General features: G+C 39.1%; 2 protein-coding genes across 3 annotated transcripts; both read right to left on the bottom strand.

Moving 5' to 3' along the window:
• Nucleotides 1-3,740: 3,740 nt before the first annotated feature.
• LOC103932364 (uncharacterized protein At1g76660) lies at nucleotides 3,741-7,410 on the bottom strand. Of its 2 annotated transcripts, none has more exons than XM_048576821.1 (4): nucleotides 6,919-7,410; nucleotides 5,095-6,366; nucleotides 4,283-4,499; nucleotides 3,741-4,192 (listed from the first exon to the last, which is right to left on the bottom strand). In XM_048576821.1, the coding sequence occupies exons 2-3, from the start codon at nucleotides 6,335-6,337 to the stop codon at nucleotides 4,306-4,308; spliced, it is 1,437 nt and encodes a 478-aa protein (XP_048432778.1). In that variant the 5' UTR covers nucleotides 6,338-6,366; nucleotides 6,919-7,410; the 3' UTR covers nucleotides 3,741-4,192; nucleotides 4,283-4,305. The 2 variants fall into 2 exon arrangements, with proteins under 2 accessions (XP_048432778.1, XP_009340216.2); XM_009341941.3 differs by having other exon boundaries at nucleotides 5,095-6,271; nucleotides 6,919-7,408.
• A 3,013-nt stretch (nucleotides 7,411-10,423) lies between these two features.
• On the bottom strand, nucleotides 10,424-15,304 carry LOC103932363 (E3 ubiquitin-protein ligase RGLG3). Its single transcript, XM_009341940.3, has 12 exons — nucleotides 15,146-15,304; nucleotides 14,662-14,815; nucleotides 14,210-14,294; nucleotides 13,994-14,134; nucleotides 13,793-13,906; nucleotides 12,568-12,665; nucleotides 12,378-12,457; nucleotides 12,196-12,301; nucleotides 11,288-11,415; nucleotides 11,058-11,202; nucleotides 10,905-10,961; nucleotides 10,424-10,752 (listed from the first exon to the last, which is right to left on the bottom strand). Exons 2-12 carry the CDS (start codon nucleotides 14,809-14,811, stop codon nucleotides 10,669-10,671), a joined length of 1,188 nt encoding a protein of 395 aa, XP_009340215.2. The 5' UTR covers nucleotides 14,812-14,815; nucleotides 15,146-15,304; the 3' UTR covers nucleotides 10,424-10,668.
• Nucleotides 15,305-17,506: the final 2,202 nt, after the last annotated feature.

The raw sequence follows: 17,506 nt of genomic DNA on the forward strand, positions 1-17,506 counted from the left end.
ATGTATGAAATAGGTTTTGAATAAATACCTATTTTAATCACTTTTGACCTTGATTGAGTGATGAATGTCCACTGCTCGCGCGTAGAAGCTTTGGGGGTAATTTTGTCTTTTTTTACCCTAGAATCCACGTGTCGCCTCCATATTTTTCTCAATTATTTTTGGCTCTATAGACACGGTATATTGATATGTCCCTTGATCACTCAAGTCACTTTGACATATTACAACCATGTGAGGAACCCTCAACAACCCCACTTAATCATCTAGAGATCAATTTACCACCAGTAAGAAGAAATCCCTTTAGGACACGTAAGCCTCCTCCAAAGTTGTTGGATTATGTCACGTATGCAACAAGGCATCCTATCACCGATTGCCATCCATATCACCACTGCTCACCTTCTCATGCAACCTTTCTCTGTTCTCTTTCAAATCACTATGAGCCTAGGACATTTCAGGAAGCTAATCTTCATTCTGAAAGGAAGCTATGCACAAAGAGTTACGTGCACTGAATGACAATAATACCTGGAATGTTATTCAACTTCCTCGTGGGAAGAAAGCAGTGGGCAGTAGGGGGTTTTCAAGCTCAAATTTCATTCTGCCGGATCTATTGAAAGACATAAAACATGATTGGTGGCTTGAAGTTTTACTTAAATGTACATGATAGATTACAAAGAGACCTTTGCACCCGTGCTAAGATGAACACAGTTCGAGTTTTTCTTTTCGTGGCAGTTAACCAAGGCTGGTCATTATATCCAATGGACATAAAAAACGCCTTCTTGCATGGGGAACTTGAAGAAGAAGTCTATATGCAATTGCCTCAAGGACACTTTCAACGCTCTAACAATGGCCTTGTGTGTAAGCTTTAAAAAGTCATTTATGGCTTGAAGTAGTGCCCTCGGGCATGGTATGCAAAATTAAGTTCAGTTTTGGAAGAGGTAGGGTTCTCCTGAAGTAATGCATACTTGTCATTATTTATTCGAATTGGTTCAGCGGAAAAATTAATGGTGTTAGTTGATGTTGATCTTATCATTACTAGTGATAATATGGATGGGATTACCTCTCTCAAACGATCACTCCATCAAAGGTTTGCTATGAAAGATCTTGGTAAGTTGAAATACTTTCTTGGTTTTGAGATGGCAACAATACACAAGGGGTTGTTTTTTATCGCATGAAGTACGTGTTGGATCTTCTTCAAAAAGCCAAGATACTTGATTGCAAGGTAGTCAATACCCCATTGGATTGCAAGTTAAAGATGGACATGGAAGGTGAATCTCTCACTCATGTAAGCTATTATCAACGGTTGGTTGGCAAACTCATTTACCTCACTATTACACAACCCTATATCACATACGCGGTGAGTCTTGTTAGTTAATTCATGCATGCACCCACTGTTAAAGATCTTTTTGTTATTAAACAGATATTGCATTATCTCAAGGGTTCCATTGGTCATGGTATTCTCATGCGCAATAAACATTCCACCAAGATATTTGGCTACGCAGATGCTGACTATGCAGGAAATGCTTTTGACCGGAAATCTACACAACGTAATGTACATTTGTGGGGGAAATATTGTCACTTGGAAGAGTAAAAAACAGCAGGTTATCGCTTGATCGAGTGCCGAAGCAGAATATCAAGCCATGGCTTCTACTGTGTGTGAACTCATTTGGCTCAAGGGTTTTTCTATCAGATTTGGGATTTTCTAGCAATGTGAACCAATGTCCCTTATGTGTGATAACCAAGCTGCCATGCATATTGCAGCTAATCTTGTGTTCCATGAACAAACAAAACATATTGAGGTAGATTTTCATTACATTAGGGCACAAGTTCAGTCTAAAGTTATTCATACAGTCTTCACTCATAGCCATAATCAACTAGCTGATTTATTTACCAAAGCCTTAGCCTCTGTTTCGTTTCAGCATCTACTTGACAAGCTTGGATCCAATCCTTGAAGGGGAGTACTCAACGTGTAAAGATATGATCTCGTAGCATGTAGCCCTTAACGCCTTTCTCAAAACCGATGAATATGCATTCGAGTGATTTTGGTTTGTGTTTGGTTTTCTCATCGCTATTTATAGTTAATAGACCAATGGTTACATGCCTTACAAGTATAGGATTCCTACATCCTTTTAGAATAGGAAAAACTAACTTATTTCCTAATCCTAAACTAATTGGGATTATAGAGTGTGAAAGCTAGAAAATAGGAGGTTAACATGGACTAGTATGTTTAGCCCCTTGGTGGGCTTAGGAGTAAGAATTGAACAAACAAAATTTAAGTGGTTCACCCCTAAATATAGCGCTACATTCACTATGGAACTTATATATATTGCATAAAGGTTACAAATAGCGCTCAGATTAATGTAGTCCCTTTTCTCTCCGACTTATCAAAAGTACACATCCTCCTTATATAGGCCATTTGCGAGCCCCAAGTCTCTAGCTCGAGTCTTTCACTGCTCTCGCACTTGATGCACCAAGTATGTAGACATGACTTGCTAGCTGCCCCCTCTATTCTTTAGTCGATACATGGTGACAAAGTAACATTTGTTCAGGTCCAGTTGCATGTTTCCTTGAGACAATGCATACCGAGCACCTTGCTTGCTCGGCCCTAGAATTTGTGGGAAGCCACACTGATGAGTCCAAATTACAACCTATATATTATTTAAGGGTCGAAAACGGCATTGTGTTAACTCAAAGAAAAACACACTTCCCAATTTATACGGGGAACAACCTGTGTGAAAAACTAAACCTATTTGACCTTGGTATTTTGACAAGTCAAATCAGAACACATAAAACATTCATGATTAGTGTTTGATTTTAGCAAAAAAAATGTTAACAATGAATTCATGTGTCATTTCAATGCATTGTTTTTGTTTGTAGGGACAGAAGATCAAAAGAATTAATTTTTTTTCTAATATAATATTTCCGTCTTAAAGAGATGAAATTTATCCATCGCCATGCTGCCTAAAAAAATATAAGTTAATGCGGTAACCAAATTTCCCTGGCTTTCCAGAGGGGAGGCTACATGTACTCAAGCAAGTCAAGACGACATAAATATCTTTAGGGTTTAACCAGCATTTAACTGTCACGCGGAATGAGAGTTAGTGTTAAGGAAATGTCTGTGTAAATCACGCCCGGCAGAGGTGACACCTCCGCAGGCCAGCGCTCACACAACACCTCACGTGATGGACTCATGTAAAACAATGCACTAAGCCGAACTGAGCAGAGCAGAAAGGGTCAGTTGGCTATGCAAAGCCCAAAGAAGAATCTCGCGGGCAAATGAGTTTAGCCCAAAAGGGACAAGATCTAGCGGGGATATCCATCCCTACAATCATGGCCTAGACATGAACGATGTTGTTAGCCAGGAGTCATTCTTGATGACATGGAAGCACATAATAAATCATCAATTGTTTGGCTGCACACAAACGAGAGGACATCTTACCAAGTTGTTTGAAATTGTTTACATCCCTAAGTCCCAAGTCCCTAATTTCCTAGTCCCCAAGTCCCAAAGTCCCAAAGTCCCTATGTCCCTATGTCCCTAAGTCCCTAAGTCCCTAGGTCCCTAGCCAACTAATTAATAGACTCAGACCACCAACACCTCTACTAGAATCATAAGCTCCTTCAAAATTCATTTTCCAATTCATACCCTTCAGGAATCAGGACACCAATCAGGAGGAACAAACTTGTTTACAAAATTGTTATTAATTGCATAGAAAATGATCCTACCTCGAGCCAGACAAACAGTACAGGCATAGAATCAACACTGCATAATCAAGACACCTACACTCAGATAAAAAATTCGAATCGTCTTTGATGCATATCTACACGGGAAACAACTATATAGCTGATAATCTTGCTAGTTTACTTATCCTGCTTTAAGCAAGTTTTCTCTGTTTTTGGACCTTGGGCAAGGAAAAAAACACACTACTCAAAGCGAAAACCCTTTATCTCCCATTATCTGACCACGCCACATCGAAATGGTACAGAAAATACTGCCTGAACAATAGCTAAACTGATGTTGCAATACACGTTCCAAGAATATAATATATATATATATATATATATATATATCTAACCACATTTCACCAAAAACACATATACCAGTTGTTTCATTCACCTACAGCAACAGCATTCATCAATCACAGAGACCGATCACAAACCACTGAAAGAACAGGTTACATCTTCGGTTAGATCATTCCACCTATCACACAACACCAAACAGAAGCGTAAGCAAAAACACAGCATCAAATTCATACACATGTGAAACAACTAATAATGCTTTATTGCTTACTCTTAGTCATTCCACGCAAATTCTCATTTTCTCTCCCGTAAGCTTCTCCCCCTTCTATAATCAATTTCTGCATCTGAGCTAGATTGACCCATCTGATACTTTCTGCTCAATTTAGACGACCCCATCTTTGAAAAAATGTCCTCTTCATCGGCCACAATACGAATTCCACGTGTACCTGATCGAGAGACGTCACTAGACTGCCTCCATGATTTGTGATCTGAGTCATACAAGAAAGGAACATTACTATCTAACAATAAAGGCGGAACCAGATGGGGAAGAAAGGGGAAAGAGAGACTTCAAGTAAGATGAAACACTCATTCATCCCACAGAACTCTCCCTGATTACTTTTCTCTGTCTGCCCTTGACAATTTTCTTCCATTTTAAAAGCACACATGACAGCAAAAGCCCTTATTGGAGAAATTTGCAAAATGAAGAGTGTAAATGTTAGTTGCCTTGCCTCTAAAATTTCGATAAACCAGTGTGAAAGGCACTGACTGCATAAATTCCAGTTCTTTTGGCGAAAATGAAATCAATCGATGAAGAAGACTTAATTAAATGTGCATGAATGAAGCTGTCAGAGATGTACTAGAATACATTTTAATGAGATTAGTACTTCATCAGGTTGCTAAGAAAACACGGATAAATCAGAGGCTTGTGAATAAGTAAGGTTCAAGAAGCTGCTCCAGCAGTTGAACAATGACTTTTCTAAATTGAGAACTTTATTAATTAATTTATTTTTTACTTAATACCTGTTATGATTTTCAAAAACTAATGAAAAATAGAGAAATTTAGATAAAGTTATGACAGTTCACCTTCGGATCCAGTACACGATATGGCCAAGTCACAATGTCCACCGTCATCAAGATCTGGTTCTGATTTAAGACTATCCTGACTCTGCAAGTTTGTTTTTGTCTTATGTCCTTTTAGTCCTTCATTGACAGATGTCGGTTCCATACTTTCTTCGGAAGGCAATTTATGCGAGGGGAAAGGTGTCATGGTAAACGAGTCCTCCATTACATCAGAAATCTCCACATATTGTGTTGTGGTGATAATTTCATCAGCACTAAACCCAAAGGATGCTCTATACGCTTCTATTTCTTCCACATCTTGCTTGGGGCTTCTACTGTGTCTGCTCTGACTTCCATTCCCACCAGTAGTGTAAACATCTGAATCCTTGGACACACTTAACCTTCCAACAGCAAGAGGAAATGGTGGATTATCCAGATAAAACTGTGCAAATGTAGCAGGACAAAAGAAATTTGAGTCTTGAGATGACACAGAGGCTCCAACTGGGTCATGTCCAAACATCCTTGCAGAACCACGCCTTGGATAGGTGCCATTTTGGGAAGAAGCTGATGGATCCCAATGTGAGGGGAAATCACGCTCAGGAAAAGATGACGATGAGCAATTGTTTGATGCCCTTGAAATTGGTGATCTGAGACTACTAGCAGGACTTCCAGGATAGAGGGAATATGTTGAATGAAGATCATTTGCAGCAATGTAATTGGTCTTCTCAGTACTTTTAAGGTCTACTGAAGATGAGAGGAAATGAGCATACGGTACATCTGGGGAAGATGGAGTAGTTAAGTGAGCCAACTCTGGTGGGGGAGTGAGAGGGGCTGTGGACGGCTCAGTTGTGAAGGTTGAGAAAACAGGAGGAGAGACAAGTTGTGTTTCGTTGGCATATGGCCCGGTGGCATACATGGTGGATGAAGGACCTCCAGGTGAGTTGGCAGACAAGAAACAACTAGGAGACTGCGCTGTTGAAGGAAGGGCTGAATTTGTAAATGATGCTGGAGAAGAAGGCGGAGCTAGAAGAGAAGGAGCTAGCGACGTTGTTTGGTTGGCAAGCCCAACTGTTTGGGGTCCATTTGGCTGATTTGCTGATGCATTGCCTTCAGGAATGCGAGTTGCAGGCACTATGCGCTTTCCTCCTTTTTGTGAGGGAAAGCAAGAGAATGCACCCCAACATCCTCCCCATCTCTTTCTCTGTCGATACAAATGGGCATTATCGGTTAGATTGGAAATTGATCTCAAAGCAAACTCAGAAACCATTCTGGATGTTATGCATCCGTTCTGTTTAACTACACAAAGCAACCAACATATAAATGCATAAGGAAAATCAAATGTAAGGCCCAAAGGGGAGTATAATGCATTCGATAGATTGTGATCCAAGCAACAATTTATTGGCAAAATTATTTAGAAATTGATGAATGACAACAGTCAGATAAATTAATCAACAATCAGAAATTGGGAGGACGCAGTAGCATCATATGAGAGATAATGACAAAGACGCAGCTAGATAAAATTGGGTATGATGTTGTAACTGGAAAGTGATCGGCGAGCAAGAAACATGCCCACCCTGAATTATATTTTACTGAAGCAGATCTGTCCACACGATGCAAATCAAGTCACGTCATCCCCAGATCTGACTGAAACCCACGAAACAAAACCCAAACATTGCAAAAATGGCCCCAGATCTGACAGTAACACTCTCCTCTCCTCCCCTCACTCACCCATTACCAGCAACACACTATATATCTATTCTCTCTTAATCAAAGAGCAGAGTAACAACATAGAGTCTAGAGAGAGAAAGAGGTAATAGGGGGAGGGAGGGAGAGAGAGAGAAGCATTACCCGCTCCTGCTGAGGGAATCTATTCTGCTCGGAGCCCATTAGAGCAGTGTGTTTTGAGCTCCTTCAACCACAAGCTCACTACTCTCGCTACTCCAGCATTCCTTTTGCCAGCAAACCAGGAGCAGCAGACGCCGGTGACTGCCACCAGGCACCACCCACCACCCAACACCACTGCTTCCGTTTGTTTCACTCTCACTCTCACTCTAAAGTCACCAATTTCTTGTCGCTTTAAAATTGGACAGGCTAAAACGATGAAATCTAAAGTAATCGATCAAGGATGCGATCCCATTCCCATTCTCATTGACATTCCCCTTGCCATTCCAAGGATGTAGAATTGTAAATGGAAAATGGAAGAAAAGGGGAGAATTGCAGTGCAGATCAAAGACAGGGAAAGACAAAAGCGAAAGGGAAAGCAAAGATCCAAGTGAAGTGATAGGGAAAGAGAAAGACGACTGAGACTGCCTGCGTGTCCTTGATAATTCACACCGCTCATCTTTTCTTTTCTGTTTTCTTTTTTTATTTTATAATATATGCCCACAAAATAATAATTAATAATTAATAATATTAATAAAAACAATACGGTGCGTTTCAGTTTACCATGAGACAAGGAGGGCGAACCGTGAAAGCCTGGCCTTGGACCGGGATACGACAATGAGGGAATTACAAGACAAGAATGGCATGACGGAAAGAGATGAACGCCATTGAAGTTAGAGCTGCTGCTTAATTATAATTCTTTTTATTTTATTCTTATTTTGCCAACCTGCTACTGCGCTTTGAAATGTCGAAATGAAAATTGGGAAAAGAATCCGCAACATCGCCGGATCTTCTTTGCTAGGATTTCAAAAATTTGTAAGTTGTATCTGTGTATCGTATATTGTACGGGAAAAAAAATATTTAAATATTTTTATTTTAAATTAAATATAAACAGTACTTGATAAAAAATAATTGCACAATATACGATGAACGAACACGATTCACGGATACCTAGGATCTTCAAGATCCGGAGAGGATCCTATTGGGAAAAATGGACCCTACGTACACTGTCTGTAACAGTGATGCCAGAAATGGGTGTGGGGGGTTTTGATGCCAAGTATAGTTGCACAATGTATAGGGGCCGTTCGGTTAAATAGGCATACAAAACATATAATTCGCCACAATATACAGAACGACGCAAACAAAGAACTTAATGCCGAATATTTACGTCATTTGAATGATGTTATATTGTCGAGTCGTATTGATATTAGATTTTGACAGTTGGACACTAAATTAATTATATCTACCAAATATTATTGACATACCAACAAGTAGCGTAATTTTTTTTGTAAATGTGCCGATGAATATTAAGATTGTGATGACATTTGACAAAAATGACATTAAACGAGACTGAGCTTTTTGCCAAAAAAAAAAAATGAGACTAAGCTTATTCATATGATGAAAACGATAATAGATGGAATCCTGTGCATATGTGGTAACCATTTTCATGGTTGTAGCTAGGCACACCCGAATAACTCTACGCTTATGTGAAATTCGTTTCCTATCCTATCTCCATTGACTAAAATAAAATGTTTAGGGATGAAATCTTCATTAACAGCTATCCTCCAATCCATCCAATTTTAGAGAAGGGAGAGGTGACTAAAATAAAATGTGTTGGGATGGATGAAGTCTTCATTAACAGCAATCGAGATACTGCGAGTAAAACATAAGTAATCATATCCTCCATTATATACAAAGCAAAACATGACAATCCTATCCTAACCTCATGTATATAGTATAGTTTTTTTGTTTTCTTCTTACCGCCGATTAATGTACAAAGAAAAACACGCCTAAATATCAAATAATCAAATCACCACATAAAATAAATCAACGGTTTTGCATGCCAATCGTCAGTTGCCACAATTTTAAATAGCATAAATGTTTGTCGCGCAACCCCAACCCCCCATATTCACTCAAAACTCATCAAATTGGGGCATCTCTCTTATCGTATAAGAATAACAGACTTATTTTTTTGAGTAAATTACACAGAACTACCTCAACTATTGGTCATTAACAGTTTCATACCTCGTCTTTAAAAAGTTTCAATGTCATACCTCATTTACAAATTTGTTACAATTTCATATCTTCCGTTAATTGTCTGTCAATTTCTCCGTTAAAATGCTAACGTGGCAAGTGACGGGATCCATTTTCTATTAAAAAATTAATTAATTAAATATTTAAAAATTAAAAAATAAAATAAAATCATTTTTTGTTTGGCATGGGGACCCACCCCCTTCTCTCACCCTTTCTTCCCCGGCCCCCTTATCCCACCCAAAACCCAAATCCCTTCCCTGCAACCCCATACCCCTTCCCCACCCATGCCAACATCTCCACCCGCCACCACCTTCTCCTCCCCCGACCCCGATCCACGCCAACATCTCTCCCCTCGACCCACCCCTTCCTTCTCTTCTTCTTCTTCTTTTTTTATTCTTCCTCATCCACTCGTGTCCCCCCTCCCAACACCTCCAACCTTCCTTCACCACCCCACCGTCACCCTCTCTTCCTCCATCTCCACCTCCCTCCATCTCACCCATAAATCCCCCTTCCCCTCCGTTAATCTGCACCCGGATGCACGAAACGAGGACGTCGACCCGAACCTAGACGAGGTGTTTGTCGGGTCAGGCATGTTCAAGAGTGACAACTCGACGAAGCAGGCAAGGGCGATTGTGTTGGCTGTGACACACTCTCGGGACCTGGATGTGCTGGTAGAGGTGAGTTGCAAATTAGGGGAGGCGATGGTGGGGTTTAACAGACTATTTGGATGGATTAGTGGGTTTAAGGGACTGTTTGGGTGGATTGTTGATGTCGTGTTCCTCGTCGGCGTGGATATGGGGAAGAGAGGAGGGATAGTGGAGGACGAGTGGGTCCCCCGTTTAAATTTTTTTTTTTTAATAAAGAGTGGTTCCTGCTTAAGACACGCTAGCATTTAACAGAGAATTAACAGACAAATTGACGGATGACATTGCAACAAATTCGTAGATACGGTATGACATTGAAACTTTTTAAAGACGAGGTATAAAACTGTTAATGACCCAATAATTGAGGTAGTTCTGTGTAATTTACCCTATTTTTTTTCATTCTCAATGTTTCTTGGTCTTCTATCTTATCTTTTAGCCGCCGATTTCCTCAGGATGGAAACCTGCACGGGGGGAATCCACAAGGTGCCTCCCAGGCGGATCGAATCACTCTCTCTTCCAACCTTTCTGACGGTGGCATGAGCTACCATGTTATCCGGTCAGATGGCTCAGTCCCTGGCTTTCGTTAGACTTCATTAGCTTTCATTAGATAACTTACGACCCGGAAAGAAAGCACTTAATAGAATATATCTCCTAAGTCCTATCTTTCGAAATTAATCAATCAATGAATTCAATCAAAAGCTTACGTGACAATGCGTTGATGCTTACGCTATATGCCGTCTATAATTTCTGCCACAGAAACATTGGGCTTTGGACAAGAAAAAACACAAATCAAATCCGGATAGTAACATGATACATAAATATGTGGCCACAGCAAATATGTTCAACAAAGTAAAACCAATGAAATCGGCTTGCTGGCGGTAAACAAAGGCTACTTACAAAATATGATACTCCAAAGTAATGTATCAAGCAAATAGCTCAAGAGATTAGTACATACAATATCTGCGGTGGGATTTTCATTAGCAGCAACAGCACCTTAATAAGTTTTGAGCCATCAAAGAAACCAAGCAATCCCCAACTCTCAAGTATATAGTCTCAGGCGTGTTGATATGGGTTCCCGACACAAAGGGCACGATACAAGACTAAGCCCGCAATCCTTGCATGTCTTAAACCAACAAAAAGAAAAGACAAAAAAAATACACAGTAAATAATTGCAGGCAACGTTCACTTTAATAACATATAACTATACATCACTATACATTAAGCACAATAAAAACTCCATCACTAAATTCAAAATGCTTCCATAGCAACACTTACCGTATGACCACATCCGAAAGCCATATCCCTTGGATTTGTCAGGCAAATGGGACAGACCTTGAGCATGAACACGTTTCAAACTATAAGGTCACTTGAACCAACGTTTGGGCTAGAAATAGTAGTAGAAACATGAGGGGAAGGAGAAAGAAATACCGGTTCCTCGGGAGCTGTAGGAGCTGTGGGCTTGACTTGCTGAATGTTCACCATGGGTGGGATTGAATTAACTGCAATATCATGATTCATCACCTCACGTGGAGGTGGAAGTGCCCTTGTACTAGGACCAGCTACAGGTTCGCGACTGTTTTAAGTAGAAAGAGTCAAACATCTGCAAATCCATGAACTGAAATCACGCATTTCCTAGAAACTTACACCCAAGTCCGTACCTGACTAAATGAAGCCTTTGGGTGGCTCTGTACTGAAATGGAATTTCCATGAGGGCAGCAAGTGCAAACGCTGCTTCCTTCTTTGATGCATTTGTGTTCTCTGACATGATTTTGGTGAAGTTGACGAACTGTAGAAAGAAAACATGTAAGGAGGTTGACATAATGTACCATCTGCTCTCCAAATAAGACCACTCTATCGATCTCATCCACTTCAAAATTGGTACTAAGAAGGTTTGCTTGACTTACTATGTATGTAGCAGAACAATAAATTTCTGGTGTCTGGTTTCCCTCAGTGAACTTTCAATTTATTTTGGTATTGCAGAATCCAATCCAATACTACTGGGGTACAGTCGCAATACCTTTTTATTTTTTATTTTTGAAGAAGAAAATACAGTCGCAATATGTACTTTTACTAGTAACACTTTAATTATCAACTTCAACTGAATCTTTAAGGATTTCGATTTTATGGAAGTAAAAGGACAAAAAAAAAAGCAAGTTGATATATCAACTAACTACTAAATATCACAACAAAAATACCTGATTTGAAATATTTATTTAACCCCATGTCCTATGATTAATAACCATGTTTTCAAGATTAGCCACTTCAACATGTCAATGTTTTCAAGATTAGCCACTTCAATATGTCCTTGTATCACAGCATATTTCATGCCTTTATCCATGCTTCATAGAGCAATCCCAATAAAAGAAAAAAAATTATGTTTCATTACTTGTAGACAGAATCCATTTTAAATTATCAACAAATCAGAACACATCTTAAGAAGCCACAGGTATGTCAAACATTGATATATATTAAAAAAAAAAAAAAACAGTTTAAAACAGGGACGATCAGGGTCCAACCTACAGAAGGAAACCAAAATCCAATTTTGGTGCCAGGCATTACTCAATACCTGGAAGTTGTCAAATGAGCGCTGTGGAATATAATCATCAAATTGCTGCATTGCATCCCATGGTCCATCCCCAACTCCAACCAAGATAATTGAGAGAGAATATTGACTGTTGAAGGATTCTGGTGGTCAACACTAGAAGAAAAACAGGCGTACTACCCAAGATGAAGAATATGTTTCTTTACCTAGCGGCAACAATGGAATTTATAGTCGCTTGTTCTTGTGGACTGAATCTTCCAGGAGGAGTATCAGGGCTCCTAGTAACCTGTGTCAAAATAGAGGCATTCCAAAACCATAAGTAGAATATAAAATAGAAAAAGCAAATGAACCTACGATACAGAAGAAAAAGAAATGCATCGAACATGTTTCATCAACCTGTCCATCTGCAATAATGACAAGAACGTGGTATTGCCCGTTGCCTTTTTCAACAATGTCAATTGCCGCATCAATTATGGGGGCAAATGAGGTCGGACCTGAGAATAAGTAAACAAAAATAACACATCCAGTGTATGCACCACATTGGAATAAGAATAGTTGAGCCTAAGGTGACTATAGCTATTGAGATAAACAGACAATCATGATCAGGTATATGGACTCAAGCTGGCTTACTATCGTACTCAAGTAAAGCTATAGTGTGGCAGTAATTATCTTGTACCAAAAGGATCCACTAAAATGCTAAAGGGCAGCATAAACAGAATTATTTAACAAACTTGAAGCTCAAATGACATCACAAACTAAGAAATATGGCAAGACTCAAGAGAGTAATATAATCAGTGAACTAACACAATACCAATCTCGTTCACAGCTGTTAAAGGAGATAATCACATATGGTGAGCTACAACAATGGTTAAAGATCCGAACATAGCTAGATAAACAGATAATCGAGCATGCCAAGACGTTGTTGGGATCATTCTAACAAGAACGTGAAAAAATTTCAAAATACTCAAAACACTTGGCATGGTTTGAACTATAGTTAGCTAGATCTTGGCATATTCCGGGCCCCTTTTTTAATCAGTTAATTTCAAGGGAGTTGTGCACCTTTAAATTCAATCTAAGAAACAACCGATCCGTAATCCACTTTTTTGTTGTTGGCTAAGCAAAATTACGATGTAAGTCAGTCAACCTAATACATGAAAATCATTATTCGTAATTAAAACTAAGGAAGAATAAATAAAAGGCAATGATCAATAGCCTGCAACTTTTTGGACCTTTGTGACAGTAAAGGCCACTTTAGCAGCAGTGAACGTAACCTCCCCCCATCTATGAGCTGGAGGTTGAGCTTGTTGGCAGGAGTAGTATAGTTGACTAACATTTTAGTAAAGTTGTCAAAGTATTGGCAAGTTCCTGTGATTGCTTGAACTACTAATTCAATTTCTTATGAATAAAGCATTAGATGATTTCTCCAGATTTTCTACAGAGGTCAAGATCCAGAATCAATGGGATTCATGAGAGCGAGAGAGAGAGGGAGAGAATTTTAGCTAATGAAACTCTACGAGACAGACCCCAAAATAAAAACAAAACTATACACACAATAAAGGAATATAAATTATGCCACCTTGCAGAAGGAAATAGCATAAACAATAAGGAAATTTTGAAGAACCTGACAACTTTAGAAAGGGAACAATCTCCCTATATCGTGCAAGAGCTTCCTCGAAACCATGACAATATCGACCCTCAGGATAGAAACTGAACACGCATTGATCATGCGTTGATGCTAAACAAGAAGGTAATATCAGACGATTTTCAGCTGGAAAATCACAAGGTACTTTCAACCAAAGTAAAGTTGTGGTTCAAAACTAACCCTCGCCGAATCCAAAACAAGGTATTAGATTATCTTCATCAAATGGAGATAATGTACGGCCAATTATTGAGATCGCGTGCTCGTAAGGATTAGATGTGCTACCAATTGCATGAAGGCTTTTCCTATGGAATGAATATCTTCCTGCAAATCATTGAAAGGTGACTTTTATCTCCATCCAGAACTCATGTAAAGAAGCTGATCTAATAGGAAAATTACCTGTCCATTCATTGCTCTTTGTGAAGTCGACACCAAGTATTAAATTTGATGATTCAAGGCCAGCTTCTCTCAATGCCGAAATAACCTGGGAATATAAATGCTTCTGGTTACTAAACATGATTGCTCGAATAATAACAGATAGTGATAAATTATTTGACCCTAATGGCACTTGCAAAAGGCAGTTAAGATACGACGGCCATACATCTTTTGCAGTTTAATGTCATCTGTACAATTTTGTTGAAAATGGCGTATCATAAATGTTCTTTCATTCTTCTTACCATAGTGAAAAGTGAAAAAGAAGCTTATACTGGTCCGACAAAACTGAAATGTAAACACTTTAAATGGAAAAGTGAAAAAAGAAGCTTATACTGGTCCGATAAAAGAATTCTTGGGATGCTAATCTTGTAGGGGGGGGGAAAAAAAAAAAAAAAAAAAAAAGTCAGCGGTTAAACCTGATCCAAAGAGTTAAAGTTATCGGCTATGTGTGTGGATTGTCGCTTTGGTGGATGATTAGAACCCATTGAAGTCCCTGCATAGGAAGGCGGTTCATGCACAGAGCCGTCCTGAGAAGCATCATCATATGTTGATTCCCCATTCCCCATTTCCCTGTTTCAAAAAATGAAACAGAAAAAAAGAGAAGAGTACTAGAATCAGTGTATGGGGGACTCGTAAGACTGAACTCCAGAATCCAGATCAAATTCTTAGTTGATGGAATACAAAAAACAATAAATTCTTAGTATTCAACCAAATTCTACCGACCAACTAATTAAGAATAATCAAAATTTGTCCTAAACCAATACACACATAGATGCTAATAAGAAAGGCACAATTGCTCATCCCCAAATATTATTATTGTTGTTGTTAACAACCAAATTAAAAACACAGAAAAAAGAAAAAAAAAAAAAACCAATCGGTCGGACACAGAGAAAGAGAAACCTGTTTGCTTGCTTTTGCTTGCTGTTCTTAATTCAGTTTTCGTGTCTAAATAAAAATAATAATGAATACTAGGGAGAGTTCTTCCCCTGTGCTGGTTAGAGAGAAAAAGTGAGAGCGCTGACGTAGTTTATTCTATTTAAAGAGAAAAAAGAAAAAAAAATAAAAAAAATAAAAAAATAAAGAAATCAATCGCCTCCCCCCTTCTCTGGCTTTAACGGTGAGAGCCGTGAATACTCTGTCTTTGTTTCATTCTTTTATAAAAGAAGCATGCTTAAGATAAAATTGAACGTAACTAATTTTGAAGATGTATATTATAAGCAAAAATTACATATAACATAGGTAGCTAAAAACGATTTATGATATAGGTAGATTATTTAGATTTAGGTGTGGATCTAGAAATAATCTCAAAAATCCACAAGACGATATGCTAATTTTTTTTCTCAAGAAAGACAAAATTGCCCTCATTAAATGCACATGACTCTCAATAGTTCTCACGCTCAGCTCAGCATCTCTAAAGGTCCAAGCAGACAACAACGGCTCAAACTCCCCTGCTCATGGCATGGAAAAGTCAAAGATACTAAAAATTACTAAATCCTAACTTTCATATATTCTCAATTGAAAATCAACTCAATCGAGTAAGGAATCCCTATCATAATAAGTAGAATACTTCCATCATTATCTCAAGATATTTTCTCCTAATTAATATCTTGGGAATATTTTTTCCTCATCCATTCTATGGATGACACACCTTAGCCAAAGGGAAGTCGCCATGTGTAAGTCAAAATCCTAAGCCTATGGTCGGCCACACCCTATAAATACCTTCATCTTCACCAAATTTTGGTAAGCATTGGCTACCCCTAAAATCCCTTAACACTTACTCTTTTCAGAGAAACTAACTTAGGCATTGGAGATCCATGGCCAAACCCCTCACCTCGTGGGCGCATGAGACTTTGGTCTTTGATTAAAAGGGTTGATTGTTTTGTAGGCACAAATTCATCAAGACTAGAGACGGTAGATTTTTGCTACCACAAATTGGTGTTTTCATTGATAGCTTGATTCAAACACTTGAAGAAGACTTTTGCAATTGGTTTTTGGAATTTTCTGTTACATTGAATTTCTCACATGCAGTATCATTTCATTTTTCTTAGAAAAGTTTCTTGATCAGTTCTTGGAGAAAGGATACAATGGTAGAAAATTTCAAAATCACGAGGAATGCCCTACGTTTAAGGATTTGGATCGGAGAACGGAGACCAAGACACAGCTATGCGTCAGCGATCCTCATGGCTTAACACGATGACATGAGGAGCCCTATTGCTACGGAGCACCACCACCACCACCGTGGCCACTGCTCACCAGCCACCACATGGCCACCAAGCAGTAGCCTACACTGCAATTGCAGCCGCAAACTACGGCAGGAGGCCTATGCTGTGTTCCACCCCTAATGGCAATCAATACCTGTCCCAGCAGGTCATAGATTTAACGAGTGTTCTCGCGCAACAAACGGCCTTAGTGAGTAAGGTCTTAGAGCACGTCGAGATGCAAAACCCCCCAAGCGAGGTGTCTAGAAGTAGGTCAAGGGTAGATGATTGTGACTCTTTCCACTAATGTCCTAGCAAATAGCCACTTGACCAGTCGCGAACCGTGCATTCTAACAGCACCCGACCTATGCGTCCACAGTTGGGATCGCACGCCAACGAGTTCCAGACATTCTAGTCGAAGTGTCTACTCACGGCCTGGCTTGCAAGGAGTTCATTTTACCATGCACCAGAGCAGGCAACATGATGGATAGAGGGAAACACAAACGTAGTCTGGCTCGAGTTCAACTAGCAGCCCACACTAAACGTTACTATGAGCATCTCGCTCACTAGCCAAAGATGAACCATGTGCACCGCAACTGCAGCACAGACAAGCAGGAAAAACAAAAGAGTATCATAGACTAGCAGGTCGCACTATTTTAAAAATCCATGCCTAATGCCGCCTAGGTGGTTGGCTACCGCCCCAATTAGTCCTTAGGCATGTCAAAATTAAGAAAGTGCTCCTAGACCCTCTTAGGCCTCCGTCTTGCCAGCCTAAGCACCTGTTTAGCTCGCCTAAACCTGCCTAGACATCACCTAGGTCTCAACTTTCACTTAGATAGAAAATCGATAACTTTCATTTTGCATTTTATTTTTTTAATAAAATGTAAGAGACTTGTTGAATACTTGGGTGAATACTCATTAAATACTTGTTCTCATGTTTTCAATATGTTCTAATACTTTGTAACCTATATATCATTTTATTTTGCAATTTCTGTATACAATTATGTGTTTTAAAGTATAAATAGATACTTATTTATACAATATATAATAAATTTACTTAAAT

The sequence above is a fragment of a genome, unplaced genomic scaffold (genome assembly GCF_019419815.1).
Source record: "Pyrus x bretschneideri cultivar Hongxiangsu unplaced genomic scaffold, Pyrus_bretschneideri_v1 Contig91, whole genome shotgun sequence".
Lineage (NCBI taxonomy): Eukaryota > Viridiplantae > Streptophyta > Magnoliopsida > Rosales > Rosaceae > Pyrus > Pyrus x bretschneideri.